Source organism: Phyllobates terribilis, unplaced genomic scaffold, assembly GCF_046119375.1.
Source record: "Phyllobates terribilis strain yellow unplaced genomic scaffold, ASM4611937v1 Scaffold_11__3_contigs__length_659146591, whole genome shotgun sequence".
NCBI classification, from domain to species: Eukaryota; Metazoa; Chordata; class Amphibia; order Anura; family Dendrobatidae; genus Phyllobates; species Phyllobates terribilis.
This window is the reverse complement of record NW_027362771.1, coordinates 549,164,931-549,188,190: the sequence shown is the minus strand read 5'-3', so window position 1 is coordinate 549,188,190 and position 23,260 is coordinate 549,164,931. Positions and strand designations below refer to the sequence as shown.

General features: G+C 42.7%; 1 protein-coding gene across 3 annotated transcripts in view; it reads right to left on the bottom strand.

Annotated features, from left to right (window-relative positions):
• Positions 1-23,260, bottom strand: part of BIN3 (bridging integrator 3) — a 50,276-nt gene that overhangs the window by 13,055 nt on the left and 13,961 nt on the right. For 2 of the 3 annotated variants that reach the window (XM_073654030.1, XM_073654031.1), the window contains 5 exons: positions 6,693-6,738; positions 1,666-1,706; positions 1,506-1,567; positions 1,272-1,408; positions 568-608 (listed from right to left, as the gene is read on the bottom strand). In XM_073654030.1, the coding sequence (XP_073510131.1) occupies positions 568-608; positions 1,272-1,408; positions 1,506-1,567; positions 1,666-1,706; positions 6,693-6,738 (327 nt within the window). The remainder of the gene's footprint in view (positions 1-567; positions 609-1,271; positions 1,409-1,505; positions 1,568-1,665; positions 1,707-6,692; positions 6,739-23,260) is intronic. The other variant, XM_073654032.1, reaches the window with a different exon arrangement.

Sequence of the window (23,260 nt, the reverse complement as noted above, 5' to 3'; positions counted from 1 at the left end):
ACTACAGGACTAGCAGTTTTGCGCCTCTTGGTCAAACCACGCCCCCAGCACTGATTGGCAGCTTTCTGTGTACACTAACAGAAAGCAGCCAATCAGTGGAGTGGGCGGAGTTATACAGAGCTCTGCTAGATTTACAGCAGAGAAAACTGTGATTCTATCACAACTGCTGCAGCCTGTAAATTAGGTAATACATCGCTGGAATCAGGGTCTCTGTCTCTACGTGTCTCAGAATACACAGCAAAAACCTGCTGACAGATTCCCTTTAAAAATCTCCTACCGTTTTGGATCCACAGCTACTATGCCTCCTTTGTGTCTCCAAGGTAAATGTCCCTTTAGACCCCCTGTTTACTACTTCTTGCTATCCACCTGTATATCAGTAGGCAACATATAAAATGGGGAAGGACTACAAGGTCAGACTACAGTGTTTTGTTTGCAGTATGTAACCATAGAGATACATAACTTTGCATTTGAGCTGCAGACAAGGAAGACTTTCCTACTAGCAAAACTGCTTTATATTTTCAACAATTGGTTGTAAGGAGTGAACATGCCCTTTAAGAAAACGCTTACCTCTTCAATGGATCCATCACAGTTTTCTGAATTTGGTTCACCTAAAAAAAACAAAAAAAAAAACAGGAAACCCGCACAAGTAAAGCACCTGGCTGATAGATCTGAAGAAACGCATTCAGCACCCTAAATCTAGTACCTACTTGGGGAAACTTGGTCACTTGAAATACACTACTGGTTTTCCAAAAAAAAAAGTTGGGAGACCACCCTAAGGTTAAACTTAACTAAAAAACAGAGAGAGCAGATCGTGAGGCCTTATGAGGCTGGTGTATTCATTTTGAAAAAAAAACATGAAAATGAATGTAAAATCCTTTGCAATAAAATTCAGGCCTAAGGAAATAAATGAGTATTTTATACAGCCATTCAGATATGGATTTTCAAAGTCAATTCAACAGTCTCAACAGGTCTAAGATCTTTTTAATAATGTATTCGGGCCTAAGAAAATATATGAGAATTTTATACAGCCATTTAGATGTGGATTTTCAAGGTCAATTCACCAGTCTCATCAGGTCTAAGATCTTTTTAATAATGTATTCAGAAATAGGAATATAAATGAGCATTTTATACAGTCATTCAGATATGGATTTTCAAAGTCAATTCACCAGTCTCATCAGGCCTAAGATCTATTTAATAATTTTTACAGTTTACATTGTGATATCTGGGGATGGAAGCACTTTGAAGGCTGCTCATACAGATTAGTGCATTACCTTTTCTTGGTTAAAAGCATCCATACGTTTCATTGCAGTGTCCAATGCCGTCACCATGGCCAAGAAATCCTGGTCCGGCTCACACAGGGGATTGCCAAGAAGGTCAGAGGTGATCCTGACAGCAGACTTAGACATGGCTGAGGGAAGATGTAGAAAAGCAGAAGTATTAGGAGAGGGGTAATATTTTTACTATTAAGAAATCTAACTTCGAACGGAAAAGACAAGACAGTACACCTAGGTCGGCCTCTATACTTTTCTTCATGTCTTTTTGGAGCTTTTTGGTTTGGTCTTCCAATCTGTGGAGAAATGAGGAAAGAGAGACCTGCAATCACTGGACGAGAGCAAAAAAGTGCAGCTGTGAATGAGCTGGGGGGTATCTGGGCACATTACTCACTGCTGGAGCTTGCCACACTCTCGCTCAAAGTCCCGCTCTACCTGGAGAAAAGGAGAAGACTCATGAGCGCCTCACGTCGTACAAAGAAAAACAATATGAATGGGATTATTAGACTAAAAATGCAGTTATCTGGTATTTTGAAGGGATTTATCTTTCCCAATCCTAAAATATTAACTGAACACTAGTGATGAGCGAGCACATTGGAATACTCGGGTGCTCGACCCGAGCAACGAGCCCAATGTAAGTCTATGGGAAACTCGAGCATTTTTCTGGTGGTCCCCCCCGGCGGTCTGCAGAAGATCAAAAATTGGCCAAATCGATGGGAACGGTGCTCAATTAAACGTCAGGCAGGCAGAATATATAGGCAGACAGGCAGGCAAGGTATATAGGAGGGTGCATGAAAAACATAGCAGGGAACTTGGAACACACTAGTGCCCTCCGATTCTCATGCACCCGTCTCTTTAAAAAAGCCGGCAATTCATCAGCGGCATACACCGGTACCCGACAATTTAGAACAGAAAGAATAGAGCATCACACATAGATTAGATAGATATTATATATGTGACTGACCTGTTTCTAAGTACAGCGACAGTGTTGGTTACTGTACTTGTTATTTAGTGTTAAAATAAAGGATTTATTAAAAAAAAAATAGTGTTTTTGTCTCTTTAAAAAAGCCGGCCGGCAATTCATCAGCGGCATACACCGGTACCTGACAATTTAGAACAGAAAGAATAGAGCTTCACACATAGATTAGATAGAAAGAAACATGTAAGTCACATATATAATAAGTACAGTGATAGTGTTGATTAATGTACTTGTCATTTAGTGTTAAAATAAAGGATTTATTTAAAAAAAATAAAATAAATTGGCGTGGGGTTCCCTGTAATTTTAGTCTCTAGCGGAGGTTAAGCAGACGGCTGGGGCAGATGTTTAAAGCCTGGGAAGGGGGTAATACCCACGGAGCTACCCAGGCTACTAATATCAGCCCCCAGCTGAATACCTAGCCTTTACTAGCTATTAAAATGGGGGAACCCCAAAAAAAAAAAAAAAAAAAAAAAAAAAAAAAAAACAGACCTTTCCATGGTTCCCAGGATGGCTCCAGCTCTGCTACATTCATATGACAGGCTGGATCGCAGCTGAAAGCTGCCATCCAGCTAGCCATGCCACAGACACTGAGAAGCGAAGGCATGCTTGCACTCCTCAGTGTCTGGCTGTGACTGCATCCAGATGAGCCGAGTTCATGTCCAATGAACTCAGCTCACCTCATGCACATCACTGACAGCGTGGGAAAATTCTCCTGCGTTTGCCATGAGCGCAGGAGAATCCTCTCACACTCACCGCATGCGCAGGAGAATTCTTAGTGTCACTTAGTGAAAAATAATAGCTTGTTCAACTGATGTCCTATAAAAAGGTGTTTCATTTCCAAGGTGCCACACAAGAAACATCTCATGATGGGTAAAACCAGTGAGCTGTCTCAAGACCTACACAACCTTATTGTTGCAAAACATATTGATGGCATTAGTTACAGAAGAATTTCTAAACTACTGAACGTTCCAGTGAGCACTATTGAGGCCATAACCCGGCCACGACCAGGTGCTCCCCGCAAGTTTTCAGACAGAGGAGTTAAAATAATTATCAGAAGAATTGTCCCAAGAACAAAGGACCATCTGTCGACTGCTACAGAAAGACAGCAGTTACAATTGTTTCAAAGAAAACTATAAGTAATGAACTCAACCTCCATGGCCTGTAAGAACGCTCACCACGCAAGACTCCACTGCTGAACAAAAAGCATTTTCAAGCATGTTTAAAGTTTGCTCAATAACATTTAGACAAGCCTGTGAAATACTGGGAGCATATAGTCTGGTCAGATAAGACCAAAATTGAACTCTTTGGATGCCATAATACACACCATGTTTGGAGGTCAAAGGGCACTACATATCACCCCAAAAACACCATACCAACAGTGAAGTTTAGAGGTGGGAACATCATGGTGTGGGGCTGTTTTTCAGCATATGGCACTGGCAAACTTCAGATAATTGAAGGGTGAATGGATAAATGTACCGAGACATTCTTGATAAATATCTGCTGCCATCTACCAGGATGATGACGATGAAACAAGGGTGAACATTTTAGCAAAACAATGATCCCAAACACACAGCTTCTAGAATGGCCCAGCCAACCACCAGATCTGAATCCAATAGAAAATTTATGGAAGGAACTAAAGCTCAGTGCTCATAGAAAGCGCCCACGAGACTTTCAGGATGTGAAGAGTGTTTGTGTGGAAGAATGGGCCAAAATCACACCTGAGCAATGCCTGCAACTAGTTTCTCCATACAGGAGGCGTCTTGAAGCGGTTATCACCAACAAAGGCTTTTATACGAAGTACTAAATAAATTTCAGTAAGCGTGTTCATTAGTTTTTCCCGGTGTCATTTCTCATTATTACACATAACTTAATTTATGAACATTTATGGTGATTTCTTTGCCTGTGTGGATTGGATGGGTTGTTACCGACATCTGGTGAGAATTTCATGTTAATAGCACATTTAGAAATACAGTTACTTTGAAAATTGGTGACGTGTTCAATACTTATTTCACCCTCTGTACATGTATGTATGTATGTATGCATGCTGTTATGGGTGTGCGTCCAGCCAATTACCACTGATTGGATAGTGTCAGCGTGTGTAAGGACATGCCTCAAAAGTAGTAATATCCAGTTATCAATTTATTCCCCAAATTTGTGGGAGGAATAACAATGCAGAGCTATAAAGAAAAAAAATGCTCTGTTATAATGGGGAATTTGACTCTTTCCTAAAACAGATGACAGCTCCTGTTTACTATGAGCGGTCTTCACTCTCTACTGTCTACATCCGGTCTTAGATATATTTAGGAAATCTGCCAGCGGAACAATACTAGGGATTATTTCACAATCCCCATTGTGTGTTATCTGACCGATTAGTAAATATCTATGTTCCATGACTTTGACCTTCCTCCTGATTCTTACAGCGATGGAAAGCAGAACTCCGTAGTGAACGGCAGTAATGGGAAGTGCCCGGTAATCTCCGTGCCCATGATGTCAGAGCTGCGCCTGCCCACTCTCCAGTGACAGAAAAGCTGGGATGTCTGCAGATGAGGTGGGTGAGAAGGTACACAGTCACACACAAAAGGAGGCTTTGTGGAAGATGGGAGTACAAATCCCAAAACATACAGACGGCATCATCTACCCACTCTGCATGGTAGAAGGGCAAGCGCCCACCAGATCATGGGCATAATGAGCACATTGTCAATGTATGGAAAGGTCCTGGGGGCTTATCACACCTGATAGCATTTCATGTTCAGTAATTACAAACGGCACTAGGTAAAAAAGGACCAACAGAGGAAAAGGCAATAGGGGACATATCACCCCCAAAACACCATACCAACAGTGAAGTTTAGAGATGGGAACATCATGGTGTGGGGCTGTGGGGGGGCAGGTCAGGACCTTATATGGACCTTCTATGTTTAACCAGTTTAAGACTGGGTAATTTTACCCCCATACGTGACCAAGACTATTTTCTATTTTTCATACATGCAGATTTAAAGCACCACTCCATCGTTCTGTTTCTTGTTTTTTTCACCACTGGAGTGGTGCTTGTAATCTATGGTCCCTGACCCTGCTCTTATACTCACCTGCTGCCGTGTTCACATTCTATCACCGCCGCTCCCGTCGGTCTCCAGCAATTTTTGAACTGCCAGATAGTGCCAGTGTTTCCTGGCGTGCGCCGGAGGTCACTCTTCAATGCAAGTCTGTGAGAGCTTCATTCAGGGTCTCATAGACTTGCATTGAGAGCTTGTGATGTAACTTCTGGGCAGTCAGGAATGGAGTGGAGCCGAAAAAAGGTGAAGGAGCCGGAGGGAAAATATAAGACCGGGGGCAGGGACCTTACTTTAGAAGCCCCACTCCAGTGCTAAAAAAAAAAAAAAAAAAACATGCTGGAGTGGCGATTTAAAGGGGTACTCCGGGAGATAAAAGAAGAATTTCTAATGGATATGCCTTCATAAACTATAAAGCTAATATCCATAATGTTGTTTGTAATCCTTACAGCACCTGCAATTCAAGAGGATCTGCTCCTCAGTGCTACCTCTCCCTTCAGGGATGTTACATCACATATCGGGGGCTAGGCCTGCTCCTGGCCGCTACTGACAGACCACCCCACCTGATAACATCTACATCCATGTAGTGTGAAATCAGGGGGCATGTTCATAACAGCCAGCTGTCTGATAATACCACCTTCAAGGCGGTCCGAGACCAGGGGGCATGGCCAGCCTCTGCCAAGCACTGAGCTCTGCCTGCCCTCTCCACTCAAGAACTATGCCTGCTAACTTCACAGCTTCTTTATTACAGTCATAACGCCCTCCATGCTCCTGGACATGTCATAAAGAAGCTGCAAATAAAGGCTGCAATCCACTGCAGAACAAACTCACGACAGTGCGCAATGTGTACTGTCGTGTCAGGCAAGAAGAGGAGGCAGAGCGCTGATCTACATAGGCTTTACATTGGACAAAGAGGAGCACTATACTTGGCTCTGTCAGCTCCACAGGTTTTCAGAGGAGCAGTGCATGTGCGACTGTCATTTCATTCCTGTTTTTGTGGATAAGTGGGAACGACACCAATTTAACCCCCCCCCCCCCCCCCCCCCCCAGCAATGAAACACTTATCCATCCTCAGGTCAGATGATGAACTGCGATTCTGGGGACACTCTTTAAAGGATTAATCTACCAATTGGTAAGCACTACCATGATAAAACTCCTAGAACCTGAGAGTGGGGACAGTATACAGTGCCGGGCATAAAGCTGAAAGGTACACTTAGAAGGCCAAACCCATCTGCACAGACTAGGAAAGGTTGACATGAAACATGTGCCAATTAGATAAACTGAGCATCTCTTGGCTCGTAGGAGACTGAAGACTTCGGTACGACGACTGATCCTCTAATAGTGGAAAAACAATTTGTTGTGCTTCGATACATCTATTATCTCTTATTTACTTACTGCTTTAGGAACAATCTGCCTTTTTGGCCCAACCTTAAAAGGGTTCCTAGAAGACATAAAAACAAAGTATGAAAGCAAAGAAAACATACTGATAAAGTGAGCTCCCCCTAGTGGCGGCTGCAGGTAGCTAGAATCTTAACCACATTACTGTATTTTACAAATCTACACAGAATTTTGGAAGAATAAAAAAAACACGTTTTATCCCGTTATCTACAGTGGGAGGACACTTCTGATTCACCATTACCAAGCCTTTTCTAAACATTTATCCCCACATCAGGCTTCAGACCAGACAGAAAAAAAATATGGTACGCGAGAGACATTCCTTCTTCTCTCATCTTTGGTGCAAAATATACGAAACCTCACAAGCTAAATTAGGTCCCGGCACCTGTACTGCGGGTGCATGCAAGGAAAGACTGTGTATGCCAGGGCTGGAGGTGGCAGGATGGCCCGACTGCCCACTGGACTATGGATCTTGTTGGCAATTCTGAGGCCCCATATTAGAATTAAAGGGGTTTGTCCAGGACTAAGATATTAAAGATGTTTTCTTAAAATAGGTAATCAAAATCAGATTGGTGCAGGCCATACTAGATTATCTAAAAGGGGTTGTCACACCGGATGCAAACCTTGCAAATCCACAGAATATGCCAGAAGGTCTAATATGGCCCCACCTGTAGGATTCACATTTATTTTGAGAATAGGGCCCCGATGCGCCCTGTCGGGAACAAAGAGGTTATGCTATGTTCATACGTTGCATTTTTGCTTTTTTTTTTCTGCAGGAAAATCTGCTCTCTTGGCAGGAAAGAAGCAGCGTCAAAAATGCATGTTTTGGTGCGTTTTTTTGACACGTTTTTGGTGCATTTTTCAGAATCCCAAAGTTCAGCTTTGCTTCCACCACAGAAGAATGAATACAGGTCACCAATGGCAGTGCATTGAGTTTGTAGGACACTATTTACTTTCCCACTTTGAACAATGCCTGAGCAACTCAATGGCAGACCAATTTCACACCTTGGTCGGCCACCAGCATTTTTCAATTTCACACCTTGGTCGGCCAATGTTTATTTTGTACAGTATCTCAGGTGACCAAGACAAGATGGTAAACATAGGAAAATTACAAAAATAAATGGGTATCACATACTGCTGCACTTGCTTTTTCTTAAAAAAAAAAAAAAAAAACACACACAGCAAAACCTGATACCAGCGTTTTTTTTGCAGCATTTTTTTGCACCACCCATTGCTGTCAATGGGTGAAAAACGCTAAAAAACGGTGAAAAGTAGTGACATTCTGCAAAACCCAAGGTTTTGCACAAAATACCGAGGATAATTATAAAAAAAAAACAAAACAACAAGCTGTGTTCATGAGATTTCTGAAATCTCATAGCCTTTGCCGGAGCCATGGACAACCGATGTAGTAGCTGGAACAGGATCCTGTGAATCTTTGTTTTTTTACAAACTCTAGTGAGTGCATGCCCCTCTCTCTTTATTCATTTGTATGAAGCTCCAGTGAAAATCCAAAAAAAAGTGAATGGAGAAAGCAGCCCCCTCCATTCCTGGAGTGTGTGAGAAAAATCCAATTCCCAAGAAAAATTTGGGACCCAAAAGTGAGCTCGCATCTATCCAGACATTTATATTCTGTGAGTGTGCTAATGATGTCTGAGATCAGGAAACACCTTCTAATGCTGCGATTCGATGGGCAGAGAATTGGTGAATGAGAGTCTGTTCACGATTATTGGCTCATGTAAACATGCCAGCGATGTAAGACGGAGAAGCAGATGATTGGACCGTCTATGCCACATGTCAAACTCTAGCCCGCAGGGTGAGTATATTTTGCCGGTGACGCCATATAGTATAGTATAGTATAGTATAGTATATTTGGCCCGCATTTCACGCGGCACCGCACTTTCAACTATATCAGCATCCTAGATGCCGATACAGTTAAAAGCAAAAGGTGGAGGAAGGAGCGACAGCTGACACTCTCTATCCCATCATTCCCCCTCTGCATGTTACGTCTCAGCACAGTGCCCGCAGTACCGAAATATGCACGGGATCTGAAGACACCATGGAGAGACCAGAGCAGCCGGGAATGGGCAGAGGTGAGTATTTATTTTTTTTAATGTGAGGCCCATTATACTGTATGGATGACTATGTGGGGCCCATTATTCTGTATAGAGGACTATGTGGGGCCCATTATTCTGTATGGAGGACTATGTGGGGCCCATTATACTGTATGGAGGACTATGTGGGGCCCATTATTCTGTATGGAGGACTATGTGGAGCCCATTATTCTGTATGGAGGACTATGTGGGGCCCATTATTCTGTATAGAGGACTATGTGGGGCCCATTATACTGTATGGATGACTATGTGGGGCCCATTATACTGTATGGAGGACTATGTGGGGCCCATTATTCTGTATGGAGGACTATGTGGGGCCCATTATACTGCATGGAGGACTATGTGGGGCCCATTATACTGCATGGAGGACTATGTGGGGCCCATTATACTGCATGGAGGACTATGTGGGGCCCATTATTCTGTATGGAGGACTATGTGGGGCCCATTATACTGTATGTTGGGCTGTGTGGGGATTACAGTTAAAGAATCATACTGTGATGGGGTCACCATACTTTGTCGGGGGGAATTGAGGGGTGGGTACAGTAGGTTCACTGTGGGGGTATCATACTGTGTTTAGGGCAGTTTTATTATTTGCATCTTAGGTTATCTGTATTATTTCATGTTTTTTATCCTTTATTATTACATATTTAAATTAGGCCATTGGGCCATATGCTTTTTACTGCTCTTACATAAAATATTATTCCAATATTTTATTCTATGATCTGTTAATTAAAATGTACTTTATTCGTAGGACAACCCCTTTAAGTTTGTTTCCATATGAAAAAAGTTCATTGTTATATTTGATAAGGAAAAATTTCCTCAATTGTAGACATTTTAAAAAAAAAAAAAAAAAATATCAAGGTTAGCCGGTGACTTTGTCCAAGCTTTTAAATTTTGTCCTTGTGTGTATTTGTTTGACATCCCTGGCCTATACAGTCATAAAAATCATCCTTCGCAGCGCACCACCCCGTGTGACCAGGGGAGGTGCTGCCGATAACGTGATTGGCTCGTTGGCTTGTGTAAAGGGGCACCGATCCCATATAGTTGATCGACGCAAGTTAATGGGCTGAGATCAGTTAGTCTAAACTAGAAGCTCCATCACTTTATGCCTTATAGGTATTGTCACTCCACATACCACACTTTGAATTAGGTAGAACTCCAAATCCTTCACCTCTCCCCCCGCCCCCCACCCCCAGGCTGATATTTGCGTGAATTCAGCGTTTTTATATTATTTTATAGGGGATTTCCAGTTGTGACGCTGCATTTATTAATAGATTACATTCTTGTATTAACACATCTCACCTCGAAATCCTCTATAAATATCTAGTAACTAACAATACTTTCTTTTCCATTACACCGATGTTGTAATAAGCTCAGAGTGGAAAAGCAGAGCAAGCGTGGGGAAAAGAGGAAGAGGGGTGCGAGTATGACCGCTCCGATAGCACGCCGTTAACCCTAGCTGCTCTTTTCCTGTCTGCTCTTGCACAGTGGAACAGACCTGTCTGCTTACTTACGATGCAAAAAAATAAAACAAAAAAAAAAACTTTACTAACTGGGATGTGGTTACCGTCTGATGTAAGATTAGACAAAGCAGTCTGAAAAATCACCAAATTCACCGGAGGATAAATGAGAAGATACTTTTGTCTCCCTTTATGCCACCTCTTGGGTGACTGACTTTGCTCCACTTCTGGCACCTACATTTTGGTGACATTGCCACATTTAAGCCTAAACCCTTACCTGTAAGCAACAAGTCATGGCAAAAATTGTAAAAACATGATAAAATTGGACTAAAACTTGAAGTGACTTTACGCACCAAAAAGTGGCAACTGAGGCTATGTTCACACTGCGTTTTAGGCTACGGTCAGGGTTAAGTCTAAAGTTTTTGAAAAAGGGAATCGTACGTTTGAGCTATTGGGGCCATTGACTTTAAGGATGCAGATATTGTTGTTTGTCAGACATAATTTTTGGCAATATCCACCTATTTGGCCATGTCTTGGTGAATGCCTCAAATAGGTGGATGCTGGAGAAAATCACGTCCGATAGAGAACAGTGCGGCTCCGACTACATCTTTAAAGTCAATGGCTCCATCAACGAAAATAGCCAAATCCTGTTTTCCAAAGCTTCAGACGTAAGCCTCGATGGAGCCCCAGACAGTAGCCTAAAATACAATGTGAAAGCCTAATGCACGGATGACAAGTTTGGTCTAGCTCATGCAGAAGGGTCTCCACCAGAAGGACGACATTGTGTCCTAAATTGGCAAGTTCGGTGGTGCCAAAGATTATTTTGTACATTAACATCTGTGTTGGTCGATTCCATTGTTCTGCTCCATAATCGGAACATAACGAAATTGACAATGTGCCGGATCCATGATACAAAATGTAAAAAACACCGGAACACGCAGCAATTTTTATTTCCCGCAAAATTTGATGGACTCTGCAATAAAGACTGCTGACAACGATGTGCGTGAAGTCTCAGCATAATTATTACTTTAATTTCACGACAACCAATTAAAGCTTTCATACAAAAGGACGTTCAAACTGCCGGCCTACAGCCCAAATTTGACCTTCTCCGACAATTGTAAAAAGAGTACAGGGCGCCCACCCAGCTTTGGATCGAAGTGTAGAGGTGCTGCAAAGAGAGGTTCTCCTACTAGAGGACTCAGCGTCATACATGGTCATCTCTAACAATACGTACCAATGTTTGGGAGACGCCTTAAAAAGGGGGAAAATCTGAGAAGAGTTGGCAAATCTCCAACGTGTAGCTCTGAGACCTATATGAATAGGAAACATTTTGGAGGAGCCGATTTTCTGATGCCCCCAAACGAAGCCCTGGCATCAAACAGGGGCGAGAGAGGCCATAGTATAAAAGTTATATCATAATTTAAATGTGTGCTACTGCCAAACAATATGGACGTTGTCCTGATGCCTTCAGACGGGCGGTCACCATTCAACTGCTGTTTTTGGAATAAGCAGCTATCCAATGAAAACATTATTCTTTTTTGGGTGCCCCATGCAGTCTTTGCATTAGTGCAAACTAACATTTACAATATCCTTAGCTAAATATAAAAGGGGATCCTTGAAACAAAATCCACACCAACATCGCCACCATAATGAACTGGACTCAAACCTGTTTAAGGGTCATATTATCTGTGCTAAAATACTTGTAAATGCAAATGTAATAAAATGTGAAAATACAATCCAAAATAAAGAAAAATAAAAAATATCTGTATTGCTTCCCAAAAACAAGATTTGTTACTTTAGAAGTATGGAAATGTGGCACAGGAGAGATTCACTAAAGTCTATGCCAAGCGACATATCCTGAACACATGGGTAACAATGATATAATGTAAAAGTGCTGTAATCTGGAGACAGATGGTCCGGAAATATTACTATACTGCTAATCAAGAACGGAACGAAAAAAAAGAATCCATGTACTAGAGAATAGCCTTAAGGGACCCCAACAAATAAATACGATTGGCTGCAGCAGGTTTATTATTTTTACAACCCAAGAAAATATCTTCCATGGGGCTCTCATCACAGATTAGCTCTTTACTAAGGAAATTGCATCTTGATCAGCCGATTGTCACAAGTCCGGCTGATCTTTCCTGCTCATTTTTCCTGCAGCAGCCGCTACAGGAGGAAAGAGGTATTACATGCCTTCAAGTACAGTGAAGGAACAGTTGTCTCCTTCTCACCCAGCATCTTACTTACGGTTTTGCAGCCCATTCCAGCTTTGTGCAGATCCGTGATCTTGACCCTGACATCCTTAGAAAGATCTTTGGTCTTGCCCATGTTGTAGAGGTTAGAGTCTGACTGATTAATTGAGTCTGTGGACAGGAGTCTTTTATACAGGTGACTATGCAAGACAGCTGTCTTTAATGCAGGTAACGAGTTGATTAGGAGAGTCTAACTGGTCTGTAGGAACCAGAACTCATAATGGTTTGTTGGGGATCAAATATTTATTTCTCACTGCAAAATGCAAAAAAAATTATCTAATTTATACAATGTGATTATCTTGATTTTTTGGGGGATATTCTATCTCTCAATGTTAAAATTAATCTACCCTTAAAATTATAGACAGTTCATGTCTTTGTCAGTGGGCAAACTTACAAAAACAGCAAGGGATCAAATACTTATTTCCTTCACTGTATAGGGACAGATTGGATTCACCAGAGCTAGAGCTTGTCAGCAGTGCTCCTCTCTGAAAGGAGTGAACACTCACCCCTATGACTTCTATAGAGTCATCAAAAAGTGACAACTGCACTGAAGTCTAAGCTCAGGGAGGAGAAGCTAGCTACTTCCCCTCTCATTGCCAGGCATATACATTTCCCCGAATTCTGCGGTACATTAGGCTAAAGTCATGCATGTTTCTAAACTAAGCTTAACAGCCAAGAAAAACTGGAAGTAGCCGATAATCTTTGCCAGCAAATACAGTTTACATTAACATCTATCTGACAACTGGCCGTGACTTGGTAACACATGCTATTTGCTGGGGGTAAGGGAACATTTTACAACCTTACATGCAAAATCTTGGCGTTTATTGGTGCTTAGTAACATTATTAGGGCTAGATCTGTGTGGTGACATATGGACAGGCTCCACACCTACCCATCTACATGGTGGCTTTTCTACATTGATGTGATAGCCCATGGCGGGTGATGGAATTCAAGCAATGCAGAAGTCATTATCCAAAAATGACTTCCAGGACGAGCGTGTGACTTGCTTTTCGGCCATCTTTTCTTTAAATCATGTGCACAACAAAGTAGCAAATCAACTGGACAGACAACATTCCCTTGTGTCAGACTCCTGGCTTGTTCCAGTAGTCACAGCTGCCCTGCCTATTCCCAAGTAACTACATCAGCTCCTTCCCCTCTCTTTCTTAAAGAGTAACTTTCTGTTTTAATTTTTATTTCATAAATCAAGAGTACACATGAAAACAAGCAACTTTGTAATATATGTTATCACAGAAATCTGTTTCTTTCTCCTCCCAAGTTGATCTTACTCTCTCAATTCAGCAGTAAAATAATCTGTGCTCAGTGAAGATAGATTTTCCCACTACTGAGACAGGAGATGACAGTTGGTGCTTTGAAAATTCTATGGAGGAGGAGGAGCTAGAGGAAGACACAGACATTCCGCTGCAAGTTCTCCTGGAATGGCAGGTACAGTTCTCCATAGAACTTTGAGAACCAAAATTGTATCTGTGAATTGAGAATGAAAGAGCAGTCCAGAAGAAAGAAGCAGATTTCTCTAATAAGATTTATTACAAAGCTGCTTAATTTCACATGTACTATTTATTTATGATAAAAAAAACTACAACTATGGTACTCTAACAGTTACAGTGGCACCCACCTCCCCATTAATAAAAAACAACAAAACCCTAGCTTCTAGGATCCTCACAATTAGCTGGAATATCCAAAATAACTCTTTCTGCAAGAAAGCTGGAGCATTACACGGTACTCACTGAAAAACTAGACTAAGACTAGCGATTGTGGATGAATAGCCCAGTTTAGGCTAGTTTTCTGAAGAACATCTGCACCTTTTTTTATCTTAGAAATAGTTTGACAGATCTGTAGAAAAGCTCATCTGGACTTTTTTTGGTCACAAGATGGAAAACTTACAGACGTTGCATGATTCTGCTGTTGGAATGGATTTCCATTGAGGTTTATGATTGCAAAAGTCGTGTGCATTTATTTGTTATGTTTTGCTTATATAGTGCTATCATATTCCGCAACGCTTTACATACCTCATCATCGCTGTCCCCATTGGGGCTCACAATCTAGATTCCCCATCAGTATGTCTTTGGAGTGTGGGAGGAAACCAGAGAACCCGGAGGAAACCCACCCAAACACGGGGAGAACTCCTTACAAATGTTTCCTTGGTGGGATTTGAAGCCAGGACCCCAGCGCTGCAAAGCAACAGTGCTAACCACTGAGTCACCATGCTGCTCCCATGTGACCACAAATGTAGTAGTTTTTAATTTTTTCATGACTGTCACGCGACAGTCTATTCCTCCTTGTTGAGACCTCATCTGAAATACTGTGTCCATGTGCCAGGCACCATATTTTAAAAAAAAAGACGTAGAAAAACTGGAGAAAAGTTAGGAGAAGAACTACCAGGATGGTGAGCGGACTGCAAACTATGTCCTACGAGGAATGGTTTAAGGATCTGGGAATGTTTATCTTGCAAAAAAGAAGACTGAGAGGAGACTTAATATTTGTAAACAACTATCTGAAGGGATGTCACAGTGTAGAGGGATCATCCTTATTCTCATTTGCACATGGTAACAGGAGAAGCAATGGGATGAAACTGAAAGGGAGAAGATACAGATTAGATATTAGAAAAAACTTTCTGACAGTGAGGGTGATCAATGAGTGGAACAGGCGGCCACGAGAGGTGGTGAGTTCTCCTTCAATGGAAGTCTTCAAACAGAGGCTGGACAGACATCTATCTGAGATGGTTTAGTGAATTGAGCAGGGGGTTGGACACGATGACCCTGGAAGTACTTTCCAACTCTAACATTATATGATTCGATTCTATAATTTTAAGTCACAGGTCATCACATCATTAGATGCGATCTCACTGTGCATCACTAGTTTTAGGGTTGTTCCACCATCACTAAAAGTCATGATCGTGCACAAGTGCACTACAGCCCCATTCATTTTCTATGGGACTGCCAGAAAAGGCCAAGTGCTGTACTCGGCACTCTTGAAGAATGAACGGCGTGCTCCATCCTCACAGGGCATTTCTGAGTCGCTTTGGATAAGTGATAATTTCTCAGCAAAACTAGACATCTGCTAAGCGCCTCCTGTCAGACACCATGATAATCGTCCTTTTAACATGACATCAAGGCCACAAGCAAGGTCCGCTGCTGCTGCTGCGTTTGGGCACATATGCCATTGTTTCAGATTTAAAAAAAAATATATATATCAAACTAAGCATGAAGATAGGAGATACCACCCTCAGATTTTACAGAAATATTTTATTACTCACTATATAAGTGGGTCATACATTGCTAAGCTTTTTAATAAGCAGGGCAGAGAAGCTGATCAAGTGATGGTTATACACCCACGGGAAGATGAGACTTCACAATGAACGGCGCTGAATGAGAGGATGAACAGAGCGTCTACGCCCGTGTACAGGGGCATCTCCAGAGATCTGATCGGCAGACATCCGAAATACCATAACAAAATGTAATAAATGGTGAAACACATTGGATTGGGCCAGGTCCTCTGTGTCTACAGTAGGGTGTAGCTTGGAAACACAAGAATGTTACCAAGTGTGAATTTAGCCTAAAGCACACTGGTGACTCCAGACCACACAGAAAGGTGTTTTCTCAAAATTTTACACCCCTGACAAATCTACTGCAAAATGTCTTAAGCTGGTTAGATAGCTGTAGGCTGAATGGTCGTTCGGCCTACAGCTCTCTCTCTCGATTTTCCCATACACAGGGACACTCGGCACGGCCAAACATTTCCGCTTCTCTCTATGAGAGAGCCATTCCCTGAATAATCTTGCATCAGTTTATCTCCCAAAGAATAAAAGGATCAGGCGATTAAAAGGGAATCTGTCAGCAGGTATTTGCTATGTAGTCTGAGAGCAGCATGGTTTAGGGACTGAGAGCCTAATTCCAGGGATGTGTCACTCACATAGCTGCTAGCTGTAGTTTCAATAAAATCAGTGTTTTATCAGCAGGAGATTATCACAACAGGACTAGGTGTCTCCTAATCAACAGCTGTGTAACCCCGCCCCTACCACTGATTGGCTGCTTTCTATGTACACTGCATACTGACTACTAATCAGTGGTGTGGGCGGGGTTATACACAGCTCAGCATTCTGAGCTCTGCAAGATCTGCAGCAGAGAAAACAAGGATTCTATCAAAATGACAGCAAGCAGCCCAGCAAGTGACACATTGCTGGAATCAGGGTCATGCTGCTCTCAGATTACATACAAAAAAAAGTTGCTGACAAATTCCCTTTAAATTCCAACTGCCCGATCTTTATGTCCACCGACATCATCTGTCGAGAGGACAGTCAACAGGCTACCATACACACTAGATGGAGATAATATTTGTTCGTATTATCCAATCCACAGTGTAAAACGTGATGTTTGGGTCCATTAGACCTTCAGACATACACAGGTTCTGGATAGAATAAGGCAGCCATCCCTACAGAATCTCTACCCAGTATGCGTTATTCTAGTAACGTATGCGTTATTCCGTGCAGGTCTGTTGAAGGTCTCAAGGATCGAAATGTCCCATTTTACACTGTGGATTGGATGAGACAAAAATAATAATCATAATTATTTGTATTATTGATTCTACGGGATAGATTGCCCTCTCAGAACACCGAATACAGCAGGAATACAGTATTTCCAAGTGAATATGCATACAGTTGAAACCAGAAGTTTCTATACACTATATAAAAAGACACATCCGCATGCTTTTCTCAATATCTGACATGAAATCAGAATAAACCTTTCCTGTTTTAGGTCAATTAGGATTACCATCATTTTTAATATTTGCCAAATGCCAGAATAATGAGAGAGAATGTTTTAAGGCATTTTTATTACTTACTAAAAAGTCAAAAGTTTACATACATTTCATTAGTATTTGGTACCATTGCCCTTAAACTGAATGACTTGGGTGAAACGTTTGGGATATCCTTCCACAAGCTTCTCACAATAGTTGGTCGGAATTTGGGCCCATTCCTCTTAACAAAACTGGTGTAACTGATCCAGGTTTGTAGGTCATCTTGCTCAGCGCTCGCAGCCTTTTCAGCTTTGCCCATAAATATTCAATAGGATTGAGATCAGGGCTTTGTGATGGCCACTCCAAAATATTGACTTTGTTATCCTTAAAGTACACCCGTCAGCAGGATTGTGCTCAGTAAACTACATATACTGTCAGGTAGGCGACATTACACTGATTAAAATGATACTTGGTTGATGAAATCCATCCTGTGGTTCTTGTGTAATCTTTACTTTCAGTTTGGAGATAATGATATGCTCGTGCTTCGGGGCGCCCTGTGGGGGGCGCTCTATCTGGTGCTCTGCTTACATATTCATCTGTATGTTCTTATGACAGGTCTTATGGCAGGTTCACTGACCTGCTTCCTATTTTACATAATACATCTAGTAGTGCAGGGCTAGGTAAAATAGGAGGCAGGTCAGTGAAGGCACAGTGAGCGGTCATAAAAGAGCATGTATATGAATATGTAAGCACCAGATAGAGTGCCCCCCACAGGCCGCCCAAAGCATGAGCATATCATTAACTCCAAACTGAAAGTAAAGATTACACAAGAACCACAGGAAAGATTTCATCAACCAAGAATCATTTTAATCAGTGTAATGTCGCCCACCTGACAGTGTATGTAGTTTGCTGAGCACAATCCTGCTGACAGGTGCGCTTTAAGCCACTTTGTTACCATTTTGGCAGTATACTTAGGGTCATTGTCCATTTGGAAGACCCATTTCCGCCCAAGCTTTAACATCTTGGCTGACGTCTTGAGATGTTACTTCAGTATTGCCACATAATCTTCTTTTCTCATGATGCCATCTATTTTGTGAAGTGCACCAGTCCCTCCTGCAGCAAAACAACCCCACAACATGATGCTGCCACCCCCGTGTTTCACAGTTGGGATGGTGTTCTCAGGCTTCCAAGCTTCTCCCATTTTCCTCCAAAACGTAAAGATGGTCATTATGCCCAAAAAGTTCAATTTTAGTTTCATCAGACCACAGGACATGTCTCCAAAAATTAAGGTCTTTGTTCCTGTGTGCATTTACAAACATTAATCTAGCTTTTTTATGTTTCTTTTGGAGTAATGGCTTCTTCCTCGCAGAGTGGTCTTTCAGCCCATGTTGATACAGTACTCGTCTCATTGTGGATATTGAAATAATCTTACTAGCTCCCGCCATCATCTTCACAAGGTCTTTTGCTTTTGTCCTTGGGTTGATATCCACATGTCGGACCAAAGCACGTTCATCTCTGGGACACAGAACCAGTCTCCTACCTGAGCGGTATGATGGCTAGACATTCCCATCTTGTTTGTACTTGCGTATAATTGTTTGTACAGATGAACGAGGCACCTTCAGGTATCTTGAAACTGTACCCAAGGATGAGCCAGACTTGTGCAAGTCCACAATTCTCTTCCTGATATCTCGGCTGATTTCTTTAGACTTTCCCATGATGCTACACAAAGAAACAGTGTGTTTCAGGTGTGTCTCTAATTAACTCAGATGTTGCCAAAAAACAGAATCTTCCAAACACATGCCATCATCATATGGACAGTCCAGAATTGTTTAAAGGAATAGTAATCTTAGTGTATGTAAACTTTTGACTTTGCAATAAGTAATAAAAATGTCTTAAAACATTCTCTCTCTCTCATTCTGGCATTTGGCAAATATTAAAATGATGGTAATCCTAATTGACCTAAAACGGGAAAGGTTTATTCTGATTTGATGTCAGATATTGAGAAAAACATGCATATGTGTATTTTTATATAGTGTATGTAAACTTCTGGCGTCAACTATACATACTAGATTGGTCGGCCGATCACACAGAAATACACATGTTTCGTGGACTATTAATTAATGGGTACGGGCTTTACAAGTGGAAAAATTATGTGAAATGGCCAAAGGACAAATTAGCAGCAAAATCCTCAGTAAGAGATGAGGACCCACCTTACAGCACAATCGTAAGGGGTGTAACTATTAGTCCACCTTTTCTGGTGAAATCTGGGATTGGAGGATTCCTGGAAAATCCTTGATGAGTTAATAGGGGTTACTTAGTCTAAAGCTTAGTGGACAAATAATGAAGAAATGGCAAAAATTGTATGCGTTTGACACAGCATTTCTAGTTAGTGCTGATTATACAACTTGGATAACAGATGCTCATGAGAATGACTGCTACTGCTCCCAAACCCCCAAACACATGCACACTCCTCTCGGGTAAGTGTGCATTTCTTCTTAATGTGTAGAAGGAATAAGATACTGCTAGAAACATCTCGTGGTAGTTTATTCCTCTTCAGAACGTGTCACCCGATGATGAAATTCAACATTTCCAATCCTTCTTAGTCGGGACAGGCAGAGTCGGGACAGGCAGAGTCGGGACAGGCAGAGTCGGGACAGGCAGAGTCGGGACACCCCACTCCCCCCTTCACCGTACACATTATCTGAGCCAAAATCAAGGAGAACAAGGGGGTTAAGTTTACACAATGTGTTTAAGAACTTTTGCATAATCTGTATATGTTAAGCAAAGTCACAAAAACCCATCTTGTAGAGATTTGGTGATACAGTCAGAATTCTTCCGTTTGCCTCTAGAATCGGTCAACAAAGATCTAATCTCAGAGAATACAAAACGTGCAATATTCAGCAGCTGCGATCACTGGTGAAGTAGGAAGGCCTCGTATAAGACTGGGGAGTAGAAGACGAGAGGGGACATTGATGTTTCACACATCCGCGATGCACAGACTGGCTGTGGATCTCCTCAACCGGGTGAGTCAGATCTGCGAAGTTCAGGTCTGGAGACCTGCAGTCAGCCCATGCATCGTGGTCAGAGTACAGACTGCTAAACACAGGTGTGTGGAACTGGCCTTAGGGTTGAAGAGTTGCTCCATTACTTTCAATATCAGATCGGTGGGGGTCCGACACCCCTACTGATCAGCTGTTCTCAGTGTCAACACAGCTCCATCAACTGTAGTGGCATCTGCCGTGTACTGCAGATCAGACCCTATTAGAATGAACAGGAATGAATCTGCAGTATCTGGCAGATGATTGGTGGCAGTGTTGGACCACCATCGATCAGATATTGATGATCTATCCCAAAAATAAATGTAGGGGAGCAACCCATTAAGGACTAAAAGGGGTAAGGGAAACCTTGTGATGGGTAGTGCCAGGCCTGCCAGCTCATGGTGGTAGATCCAGGCCAATAGCTACATTTTGTAGCTGGCTTCCAGACCTTGAATAAAGGGAAGCACAGGCAATATGTAATTCCTGTGCTGTAGTAATAGACTTTAGTCTCTGCTCTTAGTATTTACTCCTGCCAGCCATGTAGTAGAATGAGCTCCCGGCAGGCCAAAGACTTCCGATCACTTATTCCTGGCTCGGTCTCACCCTCCTTCCGTCTGTGCCCACAAGTCATACAATTATGGGCAGGTAATCGCTGGCTGCGGCCTGGACTCCTTCCTGTTTATTGTTACAGCACAGGAGGACACAGACCACGTCACTCATGGGGAACGCTAAATAAGATCCCACTTCTGTGTCAGGAGGATTGTCCCCAGATCCTCACACTCCTTCACTGCCAAAATGTCAGGAAAACCTATCAATGCCACTAACTTCTCCACGGCAAGAAACCTAAAAGAGTCTAATGAATGGGAACACATTGCATCATAGCTAAGCCAGCTTGTCTATAGGGGCCCAGCCTGGACCCCAGTTATTCCTGAGCCAGAGAGATACACAATACATCATAAATTACAACTGAACTGACTGAAGACTTAAAGGGGTTCTCCGGGAATAGTTGTCAACAGGAATAAATTCCTAAATACATTTTAAATGACAAATCACGCTCGTTTTGTCTATTCACTATAGTATGGGGGAGGGAAATTAATTTTCCAGAGAGACCATCTGAGAGACGATGACTATTGTAGATGGCTGAACCAGTGGCTGAAATTAAATCTGCTCAATTTTAATATTAACATAAGATCATTATTATTTTATATTAAATATAAATTCTATCAATTAATATTGAGCAGGATTAAGTCTGGTGACTCGCTGCTACTGCTAATACATGTTACGATAGGGCTTAGTATAACCTGTATTCTTACCAGAAGCAGCTAATCAAATCCACAGAATTTACAGCTTTTTATAAAATGAATAAACAAACACCAGTAAATCATCCTGCCACCATTATTCACCTTAATCAACAGCTCCCCACACAGTAAGATGCCCCAAGTCACCCCACAATATGATGCGCCCCCCGCAGTTTGATGTCTCCATAGCATCACAGCCACCCAAACAGTATGATGGCCCCCACAGCCCTCTCACACACACATAATATGATGGCCCCCACAGCCCTCTCACACACACGTAATATGATGGCCCCCACACACGTAATATGATGGCCCCCACAGCCCTCTCACACACAGTATGATGGCCCCCACAGCCCTCTCACACACACATATGATGGCCCCCACAGCCCTCTCACACACACGTAATATGATGGCCCCCACAGCCCTCTCACACACAGTATGATGGCCCCCACAGCCCTCTCTCACACACGTAATATGATGGCCCCCACAGCCCTCTCACACACACACATAATATGATGGCCCCCACAGCCCTCTCACACACAGTATGATGGCCCCCACAGCCCTCTCACACACACGTAATATGATGGCCCCCACAGCCCTCTCACACACAGTATGATGGCCCCCACAGCCCTCTCTCACACACGTAATATGATGGCCCCCACAGCCCTCTCACACACACACATAATATGATGGCCCCCACAGCCCTCTCACACACAGTATGATGGCCCCCACAGCCCTCTCACACACACATAATATGATGGCCCCACAGCCCTCTCACACACACATAATATGATGGCCCCCACAGCCACACACATAATATGATGGCCCCCACAGCCCTCTCTCACACACATAATATGATGGCCCCCACAGCCCTCTCTCACACACATAATATGATGGCCCCCACAGCCCTCTCACACACACATAATATGATGGCCCCCACAGCCCTCTCACACACACATAATATGATGGCCCCCACAGCCCTCTCACACACACATAATATGATGGCCCCCACAGCCCTCTCACACACACATAATATGATGGCCCCCACAGCCCTCTCACACACACATAATATGATGGCCCCCACAGCCCTCTCACACACACATAATATGATGGCCCCCACAGCCCTCTCACACACATAATATGATGGCCCCCACAGCCCTCTCACACACATAATATGATGGCCCCCACAGCATGATGGCCCCCACAGTCAGAGACACTTGATGTTCCACAAGTAGTGACCCAACGATGAAAATGAAAAACAAACAAATACTCACCTAGCCCCATTCCACCAGTGCGCTGCTCTGGTCTATGTTGTGTGCGGACTGAAGGTCCACACAACAGGCACCAACTAGTAACAATATTGAACCTGGTGACATAAGGATTGCTGAGGTAAGAAGAGGCTGCTCACGCTGCTGTTCACCCCGTATCTGATCTAATGCAGGAGATACCAGGCGTGCTGAGGTAAGACGAAGCTGCTCACACTGCTGTCCAGCATGTGTATCGGATATAATACTGGAGATACCAGTGATGCCAAGTAAGACGAGGCTGCTCACACTGCTGTCCACCCCGTCTATTTGAGCTAATACTGGAGATACCAAGGGTGCTGAGGCAAGAAGAGGCAGCTCACACTGCTGTCCTACATGGGTATCTGATCTA